The 19,218-nt window shown below is 37.9% G+C and overlaps 1 protein-coding gene across 4 annotated transcripts in view; it reads left to right on the top strand.

Moving 5' to 3' along the window:
• Positions 1–19,218, top strand: part of GLRA2 (glycine receptor alpha 2) — a 120,977-nt gene that overhangs the window by 13,588 nt on the left and 88,171 nt on the right. For 3 of the 4 annotated variants that reach the window (XM_088520210.1, XM_010215783.2, XM_088520209.1), the window contains exons 3-4: positions 6,260–6,327; positions 12,945–13,168. In XM_088520210.1, the coding sequence (XP_088376336.1) occupies positions 6,260–6,327; positions 12,945–13,168 (292 nt within the window). Of the gene's footprint in view, positions 1–6,259; positions 6,328–6,423; positions 6,492–12,944; positions 13,169–19,218 lie in introns of all 4 variants that reach the window. The other variant, XM_010215785.2, reaches the window with a different exon arrangement.

The raw sequence follows: 19,218 nt of genomic DNA, 5'->3' as shown, positions 1-19,218 counted from the left end.
GTCAGACTGATGCACTCCACGGAAATTCCTTAAAAGAACTGAATGAAAGGCACCACTCTCTAACAAGAAATGACACCTTTTAAGTCTTAGGGTGCAATTAATTTTGTCTCCTGTGACTGATACATATCCTTGGTGTTTACACTCTAGTGAAATGATGATATTTAAATGGAGGAAGACATTTTATTTTGCCCAAATGGCAAAAGGAAAGGGAGAAGAAAGCCTCCACTTAAGTATTTGCAATAAGGTCTACATCCTGTTTTCTTACCTAAACCTCAAGCAAAATTATTAAGTCATGTGAATTTTCTTACCAGAGGCAAGCCTATGCATTATGGTAGACCCTAGAAAATTGCAAGCTGCATTATTTTAGGAGGAGTTACAGGATCCTAGCATGTAAAAAAAAAAATCATAGTGCATCAAGGTCTGCTTTCTCTCTCTGGCCCTATTTCCAAGGTTCCCAACCCCAGGACTGTCTGAGCTGCTTTTGACAGCACTTCTCTAGTCATTACTCTGCCTACCTCACTCTGGAGGGGGAGAAAACTAGAAGGATAAATAACTTGTTCCTGCCCAGTGACCATGGCCGTGACTAATGACCTGTGTCCCCCATGGTAGTTCAGCTCTGCTGCCTGACTTACATGGCCTGCAGCCATGCAGAGATAGTTTGACAAGCTCTTGAAGTCGTAATTCGGATACCTGTAGTACCGCAACTGCAAAAACAGAGTCCTCCATGGGGGTCAGCTTTGTTTCAGGCCTCATGAGGGCTATCCTGGATTTTGAAGCCTGCTCAAGTTGGTTGAGAAGAAATGGTCGTTAAGATCTCAGTTGCCTCTGGCAATTCAAAATAAGCCTCTAGCAAGCTCTGCTGCTCTGCCCTGCTGTGCTGGTTTCTGCACAGGTCTTCCTTCTGCCCTTCCCTCTCTTATTTAAGGTGGGCTTGATATCACCATGAGGACATGCCCAGACCTTGATGGGATTGCCATCTCCTCACTTCGCCCTTTGGTCTTGTTCACTGGATCCCTACTCTCAAACTGGATTGGTTTTACTCTTGTGACACAGTCCTGCTGTCACGGGGCTGGCTCCCAGTGTACAGAAAGTGCGAGAGTTCATTTCATCTTTCTCCTGTGTATAATGAACTAAGTAAGCCATCCCACATGATGGGAAAACCTTGTTCTATTGGCTCATAGGCCAAAGTCAGAAGGTGGAGTAAAAATAATACACATACAGAAGGACACAAGATTTGGACACAGATCTGTAAATATCCTGCCAATATTATCACATTCATTGCATAAGCTGTTTCTGTTTTATTATTTTCTTGCACACCTTTCTATTTTGTCAACAGTTCTGTGTGTGCATATGTGTGTGTGCTCATGTGTACTGTATTTCTCCTTGCTTTACAAAATCACTAGATAATTACACATATCAAGGAAAATGGACAAATGCACAGGAATCATTTTAAACCTGTTATCTGATTATATTGCATATTTTACCTATGTGACTGAAACTAACGTGAGGAGTCTGGAAACTGCACCCTGGAGAATGCAGAGTTTTGATGAATGTGGGAATATAGATATAACTAGACACAATTAGGATGTTCTCTAGGACAAGAGTGCAAGTACGACTTGACACGAGCCCATCAAAAGAAGAAAGCTTTGAGGCTACGTGTTATCAATACCAGAGAAGATCCAGTAAAAGCTACTGACAGCTGGAAAAGGCTCAGTGTGCATCTTCCAGCATGCTCTGTTCAGCCTGGGAACTCCCTCCTGTTCCTCCCCTTCTGACAACTGACAGGGAAGGACTCACTCTCCAGCCAGATGGTGGCACGATCACAGCTGCACACCTTTGCTACAAGAATCATGAGGCAATATGCCAGAGCACACCCAGGGGAGTATATTATAGGATATTCGGGGTTTCTTGCAGCCAGCTGATCAGAGAAGTGCTGAGGAATTTCTGAAATTATTAAGTTCCCTCAAGTCACAGGAGGCATATGGCACATTATAATGTCACGTCTTTTTAGAAAGGACGTGTTTTGGAGGCTTCTGTCAGCAGGCAGTTAGATTGGATCATCTGGGGGAGCGGTGGGAATGTAGTTGCAAGAATATAAATGATATATTAGTTGTCTGACAGACCAATGGACACTTGTGTTCTGGTGGATCTCCACATTAACTCCCTACTGTCTTGGCCTATGTTATTTCAAGAAAAAATGGCATTTTACCTCATCTTGAATGTGACTGGAAGGCACCTGAACTGTTAGATTATTGCATTCTAGGTAACCAAAGCAAAACTAGTGGGAGAAAAAGGAATTGATTATATAGTATACTTTGCTTAATTTTTTAGAGGTAATGTCAACTCTTTCGAGATTCTATTTTAGGCAATAAAATCAAATCAAGTGTTTCCATTGCTTTTGAAGAGTTTTAGATTATGTTCACAAGTCTCAGCTATACTTCATAGAAGTTTACAGCTTTCATCTGAAAAGCACAATTAGGTTAGACAAATCTTGCAGAAGGCAAGTGTGTGAAATATTTCCTAGGAAAAAAAATGGCATGATGAGCCCTCTTTAAAGCACACTTCTGTCCTAAGATGTAACAAGTAAACAACCTCCCCACTAGAATCATAACATCAACATTAAAAAAAAATGGATGGAAGTGTTGAAAAATTTGATGCTCAGTTAGTTACCTTTTTCCTCTCACACACGTCTGTTCTATTTAATTCACCCATATTCCTAGTCATGTTTACAAACCTCATCACACACAGATTGACTTTAGCAGAAAAATGGTCTCTTTGCTCAGAATCTGTGAATTACATGATCAGGGGTTAGTTTTTAAGATCTAGTGGTAGGCACTTTCTATTCTCATTTACTTGTAAATCTCCCACTATGCTTTTGGTGTTTATTAAAAAAAATATGGATAGAAAAGGAGCAATATCTCACCAGCAAATCCCTTCTAAGATAACTGAGAGTGAAAACCATGTGAACGGTTTCATGGGCAAGCCTTGGGTTTGCTGAATTCTTGTACTACTCAAAGTCTTTTAGTAGAGGAAAAGTAAAGGGTGTTATACAATTGGACACAAAATAGAGAAATGCTTGCTTTGTTTTAAAGTACGGTGGGCTAGCATTTGACTGTTTAACTATTAACTATTTAACATATGTCTGTTTTGCAGTCAGTGTTGTGAAAGCAGCTTCCCTAGCATAGCTAAACTTGTGTAATTGGATTCAGTGGACACTTAAGAAAAAGTTGTGGTGCTCAGATATGCAGCTTTTGCAGGACAGTGCTGTGAGAAAGGTGAAAGGGACACAGAAAAGGTTGAAGTCCTCAGTGCCTTCCTTGTCTCAGGCTTCCCTGGCGACACCAGCCTTCAGGACTCCCAAACCCTGGAAGCAGTGGGAAAGCCGGAAGCAATGAAGATGTCTCCCTGGCAGAGGGGGATCAGGCTAGGGATCGATTTAACAAAACGGATCTATACAAGTTCATGCGCCCTAATGAGATTTGTCCACCAGTGCTGGGGGAGTTGGCCAATGTCACTCCCCCTGTTGGCAAGGCCTCTCTCAATTATCTTTGAAAAAAACAGAGCAGTTGATGTGAGAGCTCCTGGGGACTGGAAGAAAGCAAATGTTATCCACAGTTTCAAGAAACATAGGAAGAAGGATCCAAAGAACCATAGGCCAGTCAGTCTCACCTCAATACCTGGGAAAGTGATGGAGCAAGTACTACTAGAAATCATTTACAAACTTAAGAATGAGAAAATAATTGGGAGTAGTCAGCATAGATTTATGAAAGGAGAATCATGCTTAACCAACCTGATAGCCTTCTACAATAAGACCACTGGCTTGGTGAATGAAGACCCTCTCAGACAGAGGAATGGGTGGTGTTTATCTCTACTGTAATATGCTTTTGACCCTGACTCCCATAACATTCTCATAGACAACCTGATTAAGTACAGGCTGTATGACAGTGAGGACAGTCAGGTTGTAGAATAGGCTACAGGAGAGTAAGATTGGCTGAAAACTGGCTGAACTGCAGGGCTGAAAGGATTCTGATCAGTGGGATGAAGCTTATCTGGAATCCAGTCACTAATGATTTATGCTAGGGGTTGATACTGAGTTTAAGGTCTTCATTAGTGACCTGAGTGATGGGGCGGTGCACACACAGCTTGCTGATGATGCAAAACATGAAAAGTGATTGATACATCAGATGGTTGCATAGCTCTTCAGAGGGACCTTGGCACTGGATAAATGGGAGAATGAGCTTCGTGAAGTTCAACAAAAGGAAATGATAGGCTCTGAACCTAGGGAGAAATAATCCCATATATGGACTTCAGCCAATATGCTGGAAAGTGGCTTTGCTAAAAAGGATCTGAGGGTTTTGGCCCAGCATGGTGCCCTTGTGATCAAGAAGGCCAATGATATCCTGAGCTGTATTACGGGGACCGTAGTCAGCAGGTTGAGGGAGGGAATCTTCTCTCTCTCCTCTGCACTGGGAAGGACACATCTGGAGGTCTGTGTCCAATTCTAAGTTCCCTAGTATTAGAGGGCCATGGAGTTAGCGGAGCAAGTCCAGTGCAGGACCATGAAGGTGATAAAGGGACTGGAGAATATAACATATAAGGAGCTGAGAGAGCTGGGGCTGTTCAACCTGGAGAAGAAAAGGTTCAGGGTTATCTTATCAAATGTTATAGATATCTGATGGGATGATATAAAGAGGATGGGGCCAAGCTCTTCTCAGTGGCACTGATGACATGACAAGATTCACAAAGTGAAATATGGGAAATGCCACATAAATAGTTTTTACTGTAAGGATGATTTTACACTAGAGCAGGTTGTCCAGGGAGACTGTGGCATCTCCATCCTTGGAGATATTCAAAACATGACCAGACCCAGTCCTGAGCATCCTCCTCTCCCTGACCCCTGCTTTGAGCCAGTTGGTTGGGTTCAGTGTTCTCCAGAGGAAGTTTACAGCATAAATGACTTTGTGATTCTAAGTACTTAGGTTTAGAGAAAGACGGTGGTCAAGTTCCCCAGCTGGTAGAAATATAATCATGGAAAAAGTATTTGGGATATTCACTGAACTATACTGTGGTTTAGGAAAAGAAAAAAAAATATGGTTCTTTGGGAAGAGAATAGCAGATTGTTTGACTTGTTTGTTACAATTGCAGCAAAACCAGACTTCAATAATATATATATATATATATTGGTATGTAACAGCTTTAAAATAGATTACTTTTGTGGACTTTCTTTTCCAAGTTTGTCTCCTGGTGTGTGTGTGTGTGGCATAGTACTCAGGAAGTAGATATTGTTCTGTTCTGGGCTACTGCATGTGTCACTGGGCACATTACTTCCTTTTATTTCTTTTCTTTTTTTTCTTAACAAAATAAGTAATATTCTTTCTGGCCTTTGTAACCCAATTTCAGATCCAGTGATGAAATCTGAGACAGGTGTTTATATTCTTTTTTTAAAAAAAAAAAACTTAATATTTAAAATAGTAATGGGGATTTTTATCACATATAACTTAAAATAGTAATGGGAAAGGAGAGGAAAAGGGGTATTTGATATTAAATGCTCACTTCAACTTTTGCTTCACTGAAATTCAGTCATATAGCATTAATCTATATTTGCTGACTCGTGATTCAGTTAGAAATCCTTGTTTATTTTATCACACCTAAAAGAATAGCAGGCTAATAGATAGCAGATTAAATATTATGTTCCCATTCACTGTGCTACACTTCAGTGACTGCTAAATATCAGGAAAGGAGGTGGGAGGGAAGAGATTACGCATGGCTGTCTAGAGAAAGCTGTGTCAGGTCAGAATAGATAGAGCTGAAATAAATACTGGACTGGAGTCAATGTGAAAAGTGGCCCTTCCTGGGAATTTCACTGGCGTGACATTGCATAGAGAATGGAAGAGGCGTGGAGAGATAATCCTTCAAATGTAAAGTTGAGCAAGAAGGCAGAGAGGGGTGTTTACCCTGAATATGTACTGTGGCATATTCTGTGCTGGTACTGTGGGTAAAGAAAGAATCCCTATACCCATACCTCAACACTTCTCATAAATCCTTAAAAGAAGGATCTACTTCTATAAATTTATATAACGGCTTTTAGTGAAACAACAGTTACTGATTGTATTTTTCTCTTGGTAGACATTACATGTTTTGGAGGGGAGAACTCACTTTCTACTTGTTTTCAGCCACATCTGTACCAGATTGTATGGAGGCTGTGGGATCTGTGCCTTTGTTTCAATGTGTATTGCAACATTTTTATTGCATTCCACAGGTCCTCCAGTAAACGTTACTTGCAATATTTTTATCAACAGTTTTGGATCAGTCACAGAAACCACAATGGTAAGTGCTATGCTGCCGCTGGCAAGAAAACAACAATACTTAATATATGTCATGAACGCAACCTGTCAATTTTTCTATTTATTGTTCAACTTGCAGGTCCTCCTGTAAATGTTACCTGCAACATATTTATCAACAGCTTTGGTTCAATAGCAGAAACTACAATGGTGAGTGGGACTGGCCATTGAAGCCATCTTGTGAAGGAGTGGGATGTGATGTAGAATAGAGAAGCTGTAGTCATGGGGACAGTAAGTTCTTAACTTATGAAAAATAAACCAGTTGAATTAAAATAAAAGAAATATAAAATAGCAATAGAGATATGTAAGTTACTAAACTTGACTATCGAATCTTAAGACATAGCTGTAGTGACTGTATCACAGTCTCTAGTGACTGTGATGGCAGCCAGTGGAGAGATCCCAGGGGAGCTTTCCCAACTCTTACTAGCATTGAAGATGCAGAATATTGGAGTTCAGCTTTGGGGATGCCTGTTAATGCCTACTTGGCATCTTGTGTGCGTTTTGCACCACATGCTGAATCTGCAGGCTATGCTGATGTAGGTAACTTATCTATCTTATTTAAAACTAACGAATCCAGCTACTTCTCTGTGAATTGCATCCCATCAGTAACTTGGCCAAATGACTAAAAAATATAACTATGAGGAGATCAGGGAATTTTGAGGGACAAACTGATATTAGGAAATGAAGGGATTCCAGAGGTCTGACAGAGTATTTTAACTAAATTCAAATTCAGGATTTCCATTGTGATGTTTAAAAATTTAAATGCTTTAATTCTCTTTTGAATATGAGTTTTTAATTTTAAAAATGCTTAACTTTAAGACAGGAGAAGTCAGAGATAAAACAAAAATGCTAATTCTGGTCCAATTACTCTTTGGGGATGGTTTGGAAGATGGTTGGAATTGTCATTTTTCCTTAAACTTTGCTAAGAAAAATGAAAAAGAAACCATTTGAAATAGTGCTGAGTTTTTTAATCCTTTGTTTCAAGCAATTGGAAAAATCAATTACTTTTTCAAGCATGCATATACCTGGCAACTGGTGTTAATCTTCAGAGTGTTTTTGGTGGCCTTCTCATAGTAAAAGCTTTTCTCAAGAAATGAAAATGATCAGGTATTAGCATGCAAGAAGTGAGTTAAACACATTCCGAAAGGGAACTAGTGACACATTTCAGGCTGTTTTTGGATTCTTCAAGTCTCCTTTGTGACAGAATAAGCTAATAAAGGATGCTTGCACCTGCACTGAATATATCACATTTTGTGAGACCTACGTGCATCCCCTCAGGAAAGGAGCTATGGACACTTATGAAGCAATTTCAAAGAGCTTTCACTAGTCTGGTGTATGAGGATTCCTACACATTGAGGGGGTCTTTCTGTGTTTGCTGAAGCCAGAGGCAATAAAATTGCTTAGCACTTTTAACTCTGGACAGAACTCTTGATAATTGCTAATGAACTTGCTAGCTCTAAAAGGACTTAGGGTATACCAGAGGCTATTTCTTTATATCATGGGATAGATATTGCCTTGTGATCTTTGCTTTCTGAAGGAAGAGTGGATATTTAGCCTAATTTAAGTGTTTTATTTAGTATATATAAATATTTAATATAAATGTAATTTTAATTGTTGTTGCCATTTTAGAAAGAGGTCCCCAAGGAACACAAGTCCTCTACTCCTAAATACATATATTTTTAAACCATGTAATTTAACATTTTTCAGAGATAAAAAGCAAGCTGTAACTAGGACAAGTTGTTTTATTACTGAATATGGGAAAGACACAGCCATAAAATATACAGCGATAAAGTAAACAATGCATTGAATACCAATCTGCAATCTTTTAAAATTATCTCAATGAAAAAAATAAAATTATTATTACAGGAAAATAAATATATTTTGATGTAATTTATAATTTTTAACACATAATTTTCAGATTTTTGGAAGACTTCATTCTTCCTGTTTAAAGGGCAGTTAGAAGACAGATATGAGTACAGCCCCTTTTCTCCAGCCATGTCTGTTGTCTGTCTTAGCTGTTAGAGACATCAGCATAGGTTTAAATAGAGAAAAACCTGCACGTCACTGGCTTTACAAGATGGCATTCAATGAAAATATTTGCACGACCTAATGCTGATTGCATTAATTAGACTCCTCCATTGCTTTGATTAAATCCCCTCATTGCATTTTACCGTCTATCAAATATGTTAATGTGTACCTTTCCAATGTTCATTAACACATTTTGCTGAAAACAGCTAAACATTCAAGTAGCTGAAAACAAAGACCGTTGGCTTTCTTATTTTGCTTTGTTCATAATATTTGCCAAAACTGTGGAGAGTTCTCTTAGATGCTGTTCAATGGTTTGGTAACAATTTTATTAATGTTGTCACTTCTTCAATGAATGATATGACTAGTTTTAGGATGTTTCAAGACTGTTCTGAGAGGAAGAGATCAGTTACTGTTCCACTTACTTTGTTTGTTCTGAACTAGATACAATTGTTGGTAAAATGTTGGTAGCTCTTGTGATAAAAAAAATGAGTTCTGTTTGACTCCTAGGACTTTTGCCTACATTTTCTTGATGGTTATGACATAAAACTAAAAGATTCATTTAAAACACTGGACTATAAGTCAAAAAGAGACATTCCTGTCTCAGAGGAAAGGTATACTTACTGAAACGATATAGATGGACCGAAGGCACATTTTTGGAATATAACTTGGAAGAGCTACAGTAGGTCATTGTAAACTCTGAGAGATAAAAACTTGCTTTGAAAAGTTCTCAGGGGGAGAAAAGAACAGGGCAATCAGGATTAATGTTCCAGTCCTACCAAAATCAATAAGTCATGTTCTCAATAACTTTAACATGGGGTTACTTCTTTCCTCTGATTGGGCCTGACACCTGGGTCACCCTTTTGTGAAAGGCCAGCACATTTCCTATGCCCAATGTATTTTCCTAAAAACTAAACTCTTCTGCAAGAATTAAAGCAGGATTTTGTGCTGGTTTTCTCCAAATAGACAAATTCCACACAATCTTTACGAATTTTGTTGAGAGTTTTTCTCAAAGAGCTAGGGAAAAAAAATGCATTCATAATAATCTTTCTTCATTATAATGCACCCATGGAACAGTATCACAATTAATTATTTTACTCTTACAAATTAGAATGATATATATTATACCAAAATAATAAAAATAGTAGATAAAAATAGTAAAAAAAGACCAGACCAGAGTCAAGATGACAGGAAATTTTCTTTATTGATCCTCTTCTCTTTCATTAAACTCCTAACTTGCAAAGAGCAAAATCTCTTCCTGAGTCACTTCACTGAACAAAAAAAACCCATCCCATAAGCCAGTAAACTCTGTATCTATTTTTGGAAGCATTCACACATGCAGCATTCAGTAGAAAATTCTCTGTGCAGCCTAACTGTGGTTGCGTATCATAGATGATAAATCTACTTCAGACTGGGCAAAATCCCAAAGAATTCAGATATTCAGTGTTGCTAATGACCAGAATTTTTTAGCTATCACCTGTAGGAGAAGCTAAGAGGACAAGCTAATTGTTAATTATAGAAATGACTAACTATGAGGACATTATTATTGTCATTATATCCCCTAATCAGTGAGTAATGCTATGCAGCAAATACTTTACTCGAATAAATGGACCAAACTCTAGTTGCATTTTAGGTGTTTACGTTAGTGGAAAATTTTGTCATTCTTCTTAAAATTTTAGGAGCAATAGAGCTTTGCTGTGGTTGAGTGGGTGCTAGTATTTTCCCACTAGAAAAAAAACATAAATAAGCTTGCTAGATCCTGATTCAATAATTTATATGTATAGTTTTGATTACATCAAACAGTCCCACTGAAGCCATTGGGGCCATGTTGAATACTTTATAACAAATGGGTGACCAATTGCTTTTCTGTTGCACGACCTTCATGACCTTGCAGTTAAGCCACTGTATTCCACTCAGTAATCATATTTAGGGTACAGAAAAGATGCAGTTTCCCTAGCAAGCCTCTCTATGCACCGGCTAAGCCTGCTGTTTGACTCAGATATCTGACTCAACACCTGGGTGATTAAAGTCATCGGAGGGAAAGGTGGGAGGAAGAAGATGAGTTCACAGAAAGAAAATAGCACTGAGGAGGGAAGAGGACTCCTCCATCACTGCTGCTTCCAGAGTAGCTGCCGGCAGCTGAAAGGACCTAGAACTTTGCTGAAGATCTTAGCAGTTGCCTTGGTGGATGCAGCATTGAGGTCCCTGACTTTGCCCAGTGTGAGGGGAATGGAATGATATTTCTCTCTCGATTCCGTGTTGTCATTCTCAGAAGAATGTCCTTTCTTTTTTTTAAGAGACCCAGAATGCTAGCACAGGAAAAAGTCAATTTAAAATGCTACACCTGATTAGCTGCATGGTGTAAATGTACGTTCCTCTTTACTGCTTTTGTGACAAGCAGAAGAAAGAAAAAGTAAGGATGGCTTTCAACTGTTCATGTTGTATTACTATTTCCATATTTTACTCCCAAGCCTATAAACAAAGCCATTCAGACACAAGCTGAAGTGTTGCTTTGCTTCTACCAGCATTATATGCAGAGAGAAAGTATTTCTAAGTGCATCAGTGTGATGGGTCTGATATGTTTTTAAAGAGGTTGAAAAAGAGAGTATAAGCCTATAAGTATTATTTATGTTTTTGGTATAATATATGTCATAAGCAAGTTCTTCTTTGAATAGGGATTTTTCAGACTGCTTTTTGTTACCTAAATCATCAAAAGTTCATGAAGGCACATTTTTTTTTAGATGTCTCTAAAGCATTTTGTGATTACCTGATTTATGATTTCTGTGTCATGAAACAAAAAAAAAATCCTTATTTCTTATTTCAAAGAAAAATTAAAGGTAGTTGTGCAGCTGGTTTTAGTGCATTTATTCTATCATCAATCTCTGATTCAGCTCCAGCATTCTTTTCTGAATTAAAATTTCAGAATTAAAATTATTTTCCTATATATTTATGAGTGAAACTGTCCTACATGCTCTTGTAAGGCAAACTCTTTTTCTAAGACCAAAGAATTAACGAATGTTCATGAGATGTGAAGAGACTTTATAACTTCAGAACTCCAAGCAGTTATTTGATCTTAAGATGTATAAAACCACACCACAGCAAAAAAGTGGGTTGTGAAAAATAGATGCAGGATTACTCTTGAGACCACTACTAGATCTGTCTCTGTGATTAGTAGCCATTTATGTTTTGACCCACTAGCGAAACAAAAATGATAAAGAAGGCAGCAAAATCATGTTGCTATTAAGATCGTGACATATCACCCCAAAGGTTTCAAAAACATCTGTTTGGTTGTTGGGGCTGTTGGAAATGTTGTGTCAGGGGTACAGCACACTTTTTAACATGAACCTACTGAATGAACTGGGAAGTACTGATGCTTGGAGGGGCTTATTCAATGGAGCTTACATATTGCACAAACAGCTTACTGCATCTTTAAAGAGGGTAGTAATACTTACTTATTTTTCGAAGCTGATAAATTCTTTAGGAAATGCAATTGAATGTCCTACCTAAACACATGACAATGCATACATTTTCCAAGTTAAAAATACAATGCTGCCATTTTGATGTAATATTGCAATCACAAAACAAATTAGAAAGGCGAAAGAGTTGCAGAGCTGACAAAATTATTTTGCTACCATGTTCCTTCAGATAATGTAATTTGTATAAATATTCTTGAATATTTTCCTTTTAGATGAAGAATAGGTGTATTTCTAAGAAAGCATTCACTGGACAGATAAATTTAGTAATTAAAAAATATGTAACAATAGCAGGGAAATCTGGGGGAAGCAAAGCTTTTATTGTCTGACTGTGGAGATTTAGGATAAGGAGAACAAGTGTGATGACTTTTCCACTGCCTCCAGTGAGTTTTGGATTAGACTCTAAAAGCTCTTTTTTCACACTCCCTTTTAATAGCCAGTTCTTGACATAGTCTTAATGTTGGTTCTGAATGAACCTCTAAATAATTGCTAGCTTCCCAGTTGTGACTAACAGACCACTGAGCAGAAGAATGCAATTAAAATGATTTTAATGGGATGCAGAGAGGGAGGAGTGAATGCAGGAACATACAGAGAAAAGCATGCGGTAGACAGAATAAGGATACAAACAGTAAATAAGAAGTGCTGATTTAATTTTTTCAGTAAAAATCGGGCTTTACTGAAATGAGCAACTATTCACGAGTACATTAGAAATAATCAATTTACATACTGTAAGCAATTTATTTAAATGAGCAATTTCACAGAATCTCTGTAGAAATGGTAATAGCTAACAGCAATGCTTTTTGATTTTCTAAGTACCCTCGTGTTAATCCATAACATTTGACAGGGAGTTATATGTAATATCTCAGGTTGCAGTTGATATTTTCTTCATCTTGGAAGTAATTTCAATTTGGAAAATGTACCAGTTGCATTTGTTTAGTACTTACACTGCTTTAGCTTCAAATGACAATTCTCATGTTCAAAGAATAATACAATTGTTTGCTATAACCGTGGTACTATATGTAGTCTAAAAAAAAGCATAAACAAAGCTAAAGTGGGGCCATTTTGGTAAGTGGCTTAGTAACCTTTATACGTGGCATTTCTGTAGGACTACAGAGTGAACATTTTTTTGAGACAGCAGTGGAACGACTCACGTCTGGCTTACAGTGAATATCCTGATGATTCCCTGGACTTGGATCCCTCTATGTTGGATTCTATCTGGAAGCCGGATTTATTCTTTGCCAATGAGAAGGGCGCAAACTTCCATGATGTCACAACAGACAACAAGTTGCTGAGGATTTCTAAGACTGGAAAAGTGTTGTACAGTATCAGGTAAACCTGTCTGTTTTTTTGTTCTTCTTCCTTCTCCTTTCGCTTACTCCCTGTCTTTCTGCATATAGCCAGGACATAATTTACATACCTAATTTTTTATTGTCCCATGAGAACACCAGAAATGAGACTTAATCACATCAGCTTCTTTCCTTTGCTCAGCTTTACTTTTCAGAAAATAGTCTGTAAGGGGCACAGTGGTACTTCTTAATCTTGTTAGAAACTTAAGGATGTCTAGTCCTTCAGTAGCATGCCTTGATAATTTGCATTAGCACTACCTCAATTACTCCACTCACAAAAAAGCATAAAATTGACTCTTCGGTACTTTGTGGGTTGCAGTTTCAAAGCAAAGAGGAATAGTATTTTAAATCTCTAATGGAGATCTTAAGTGAAAACACACTTGAAATATAATAAACTTGACATGCAAGTTGCTGGGTAATCTGATGCATCTGTCTACATTTAAAAATCACTGGAATTACAGAGTGCTTTTTTTTTTTCGTACTAAGTGCATTGGAGTGTGTGTCATGTGACCGGATTAGACTGAATTTATAAATGCTTTTTGACAAAATATGATTTGTTATGACCTGGTGAAATGGGACATATGCAAAGAATCAGAATTGCATTGTACAGGCATAAACAAAATCAAAAATATGCAGTACTTCTTTGATATTCATCTTACTATGCACTATTAATTGCTGAGTATATGCAAAGGTATGAAAAATTATATTTAATAATTACAATTATTAGAAAAGTAAGTACTGTGTTTTGTGTGTTCCTGGGTATGATTCTTGATTTTTCCTTTATTGCTTTGTGGAAGATAAACATGTCTAAATGGTTGTTTAGATAGTTTTATCACCCATAAGGAGGATTCTTTCAGAAGATGTCCATTTATTTCTAAGTGAAGATTTCGTTGAGACCTGCATTTTCATCCAGCAATCACTGTTGATCTATGTTAAGGGCAGCGTGTTGTCTAGGAGTCTAAGGAAACAACTACCTGGAACTTTCTCTGTTAACTTAATATCTGTGGAAATTCCTTAATCAGGCCCAGTAATACATGGATGCATTAAACAGCCTGGAATTAAGCATTTAGTGAGAAAGATTTCAAAACAGCATACCTGAACATTTTGAGGAAAATAATTGGGACGTGAGGATGAAACTGGCACTAGCAGAGTGGTAAATATGCCGTCACTTACTTACAAATACTGCTTGTTTCACGCTGGGAAAGAAATGAATGCACCCGTTCCTTTGAATGACACCAGACACCCTCTCACTGGAGGCAGGAGTGCACTTGGGTGCCAATCTGAATGCAGATGGATAATTTTCTTGACATTTGTCCGTGCGGTAGAAGCAGTATTTCAAGCTGTCGAATCACATTTGTAAAATTCCCACACTAAAATGCAGATTGATCTGAAGTAGAGTAAGCAGTATTTCATTGGAGTATTAAGCAAAACATGTTTTTATTTGTACTGCACAGCAGTAACTGAAGTTTACCTGGTGCTTCTAAAACATGGCATATAATTTTGAATAATTCTTTCCAGAGTACTGAATTTTTGAGTCAGAAGTAATTAGAAAAACTTGTCTCTATTCTCTAGATACTGAGCCAGATGCATCTTTGTGTTACCAGGGGCTTTTAGTTGTGCTGTGCTGAAACAAACAAGAATATTTTAGTCATTGGTTTCTGAACATTAAGAGTGTTATAGCGCTGCCATTTTCACTGCTACACCATTAGTACTTAGCCTGACATAATGATATTTAACATTTAGCATTTAGTACGCTCTAAATGTTTAAAGCACTTTACAAACACATCTGAGTAGTAGTAGTGAGGGCTACTTTGTCGTATTCCTAAATTTAGTAAAATTGAGGACAAGGTAATCTCAAATATATATATATATACCATATTCTGTGTAAAATGTGTCTGCAACTGCCCACAGTAGTTGCTGGGTAAGAAGCAAGGGGTGTTTGTTACATAACACCACCATTCATCTTCTTTATATACTGTACTAAAAACATAGGAATAGGCTACACGGTGGGCACAATTGTCTTATGCAGCTACATATCCTGAGAGGCCAGTCCTGGGGAAGAATTTAAACAGTCACATGGGACCAGAGCTCGTGGTCAAGGCTATACTGAAAAACGACCCTTGGTGTAGGATATGGCTGCTCAGATGAATTGTTGCAAGGTCAGTGAGGATCCTGTGCATTACGTTACCTCTGTCGCAGTAGTTGGCTCAGGGACTTTTTACCTCGTGGTAATCATGAAGTTGTTTATCCTTTCAGGGAGGGATAAGCTACTTTACATTCACTGGTGACTGTGAGCACGATGTGTATTTGCGCTGTAGTTTATCTATCAGTAATTATTGTGCTTATGCTTGCAGACTTCTGGATCTATATTTAATTCCCTGGGAGCTGTTATAGAAAATAAAGGCATAGTGGTGCATGTAGCCATCTACGAATCATGTAAGCATAGGAATCTAAACCTATTCTTGGATATTTTGGCATGCTCAGATGCCCACCCTGGTATTTGTTTTCGGCTCAGATAGTGTGCACATGCTATATAAAGTCTGAGGCAAGACATGGTATTGAGAGAAGGCTTCTGACCCTACAATATATCTAAGTGATTTAGTGATGGATATAGGGAACATGAGGGATGATGGATCTGTGTTGGTTGAGGTCCATTTTCACAATAAAATCTCCATGATTTGTAAGAACACTTGGACATGCACTTTTACGGTGGAGGACAAATTCTTTCTTCAACCCCAGAAACTAACCGGCACACAGTATGGGGCTTTGGGGACAACTGGTCTAAAATTTTCAATATTGTAGACAGAACTAGACCATTGTGGAAGAAATGCAATGTAATTTGACACCATAAATATATGTTACTGTCATTAACGATATTACAACCAATCTTTGAGGCCCCTGTATTTGGAAAAATCAGTGATTGCAATAAAGTTACATGCAGAAAACTGCTTTGCTTTAGTCAAAATCTGTTTCCATTGCACTCTTAGAGCTGCCAAACACTGTTGAGTAACTATAACTTTTATTCTAAAGCACTGTGCAGACAGCAATCAACAAGAGGGGTTCATTATAGCAGTGTTCAATATAATTGGCTTATGCTGTGTATATTTTGTATGCTGAGAAACAATGAGAGCTAAAATCTCAACCCACACAGTCACCCCCTAGGTGTTTGTGACTCATTCCTCTAAGCTTCCAGCCCTTGAAAGATCTCTGCATGGACTGGATTTCATAGATGGTCTATACACTTGGAAAGAATGGCAATGCCATGTGTTGATGATATGAATCCTGCTCCTGGCAGCCATATTCTGTGTGACACCTGAATTTTGCATTATATACATTATTGTATAATGTACGTAATGTAATGGCCATGTATTTCTCTGGACGCTTGGGTCATCGGGAAAATGTTAAAGAACCTCAAAGGAGGCTTAGTATTGTCTCCTAGCCGCACATTTTTGCTATCTGATTCCCAGAAACTCATTTTTAGCTGCCAGCCATCTCAGAAGATTAGCATTTACCAAAAGACTTATCTAGCAAAACAGGGGAAAGTAGAAAGGTTTTATTTAATTAAGTGCTTTTCTTTGTTGCATTAATTATCTCCCTCTCCTGTTAATATTTTCAGTGCATATCAGTCTTATGAGTTTTAGGCATAAAGTGATCTAATTTGATTGTGGAGGCAAAGGTAAAAGGGTTAAGTTCTGTTTTTGCCTCCTGCTTCAGAAACACCATGTGCTGCTAATCATCTGATAAAGGAGAGTCTGTGGAGCTGCACTTTGAAATATGGTGCCATTACACCTAGCCAGAAAGAGTTACAAAGTAGATTACTTCATATTTTTAAAGCATGCAAAGATTTTAGAAGGTTTTGCATAATTTGGCAAGAGAGCCTCTGGAATTCCAGGGAAGAGATTTGTGCAAATTCACAAATTACTTCCCTTTCTCCCCATTTTTATGACTCCAATTACAAAAGCCATAAAATACAGAAAAGGAAGTGCTCAAGAAATTTCTGAAGTCTTTCAAAATGCCTCTTTTATTGTCTTTGGTTATCTTCTCAGTGCAAAAGTTATTGCAGCTATTTAGGCAATTGTATCTTCATTGTTTTAACTCTTGATCTAGATTTAATTGTAAAATGTTATTATGGAGTAAGGCAAAGAGTGTGGAGAGATAGTATGGTTAGCGCACTATGATAGAGAAAAGTCAAGCTTTAGATTGCTCTCTATTTGTGCAGCTGTTTGGGGTGTGATTGCTAGGGCCTCCGTTCTAGGACAAGCAGCTGATGGAATGAACTGGCACTTCCAAAAGCTTTTGCCTGCTTATGCACCCAAAGAGAGGTGTCTGTGAGAACAGCAAACATGTTTGCAGTACCATCTCCTGTGACAGCTGCTTTACTCGGGAGTTTCTAAAATCCACTCTCCTGGCTGCAATTGTGCTGAGTGCCAGAACACTAAGTGTATGCCTCCCACCCTCCACATTTTGGGCTTTACTATGATTTGTAATGAATCTCATGTAAGTCATCAGAAACAATCTTTATCACGCTTATAAATCAGCCCATTAAAAAACACCATTTAGCTTTTCTGAGTGAAAACTCCGCCTTTCAGAGTCCCCTCTGTATCTGTGTTCTATCCTGTGGGAAGAAAATACACAGCAGACTAAGAAAATGCATAGGTAATACTGTGTATCTCTCCACAACACACAATTTATATGAAAATTTTCCAAACAAACAAAATGCTTTAAAAGCTAATTCAAACCCTCTGTTTACAGCCCAGAGTTTTTTGGACTTTGAGCTGTTGTATCCACATTTTTGCTTGCAATTCGTTGTGCATGTTCCTGCCTGAAGGGAAAAGCAGGAGTGTGTGTGTAAGAATGTGTGAAGTAGAGGAGGAAGAAGCAGGATTGTACCGTATACAGGTACAGTCCATTTAGCACTATCTTAGGACTCTCCTGCTTTAGCCTCCTAGATAGCATAGATACTGTTGGCATGGTCCAGTAAAGTCAGACGTGGATTTTCTAAATTAATTTTAGGATACAGAACATTATCACGTAAATGATAATGCAGTTCCATTTACACCTAAAGACATAATTGCATTTAATTCTTACATGGCACCATGCAGTTGAGCCAAATGGTACAGTAGAAACTGTTCAGTTCTACAATTATGTATGTATCCTATGCTTAAATTTGATGACTTCAATTTTATATTACAATCTAATGTTGAGATTTAAGAGGATTGGGACTTTGCTAGCAGCATTGTCTTTCCATGTGACAGATTAGCAGAGAGGGGGAAGGAGAAAGACTGTTATCATGATTGACATGGCTGTTATGCTAAGCAGGAATACCCCTCTCTGACCTCGCACTATCATATTTATTACCTCAGCTTCTACCACAATAACACCGCTATTCAGAGGATGGGGATTTTCCTTTGGAAGCCAATCTCAATCAGCACAGGAACACTTCCGTGGGAATTTTTTTTTCTCCTTTGGAAAAATGCACACATTTCTGTGTTCATTGCTTTGACTTTCCAAAAGCATGAATTAACTTTTCCAGATTAAAAAATAGCATCTAAAAATAAGAAATTCTAATTGAAATAAAGCACATATCTAAAGAAGGTTTGAGTTTGACAGTTATTCTGTTTTATAGCAGAGGTCTTATAGATGTTATATAAATAGTACTAGAATCAGACTTTACTAAACTGCACATACAGTAACTAGAACATCATTGACTTACCAAACTGTGACTGCATGTTATGTGAATCTAGTGAGTTTGACAAATTGATCGTTCTATGGGCACGATTACAGTAATAACAGTGATTTCAGAGGCTAAAGAATTGCAGCCTTTTGCAGGACAACCAGCCATTTTCACAATACCTGAACCCAATGTCCTTAGATTATCATCAGCTGTCCACTTTTCAACCATTCTTTTACTTTTCTTCTTGTTCTCCCTCCTGACCCTACTTCCTTTTTGTATGTTTTAATCAAATAGCCTCATATTCTTCTCATCCTCTGGGATGTTTCCTAGCAGTCTCTTGACTGCTTCCCCCCATCACC

The sequence above is a fragment of the Tinamus guttatus genome, unplaced genomic scaffold, assembly GCF_059628265.1.
Source record: "Tinamus guttatus ecotype Peru unplaced genomic scaffold, ASM5962826v1 Tinamus_guttatus_pri_ptg000083l, whole genome shotgun sequence".
Taxonomy (NCBI): domain Eukaryota; kingdom Metazoa; phylum Chordata; class Aves; order Tinamiformes; family Tinamidae; genus Tinamus; species Tinamus guttatus.
The sequence above is the reverse complement of the archived record's forward strand: the minus strand, read 5'-3'. Positions and strand labels throughout refer to the sequence as shown.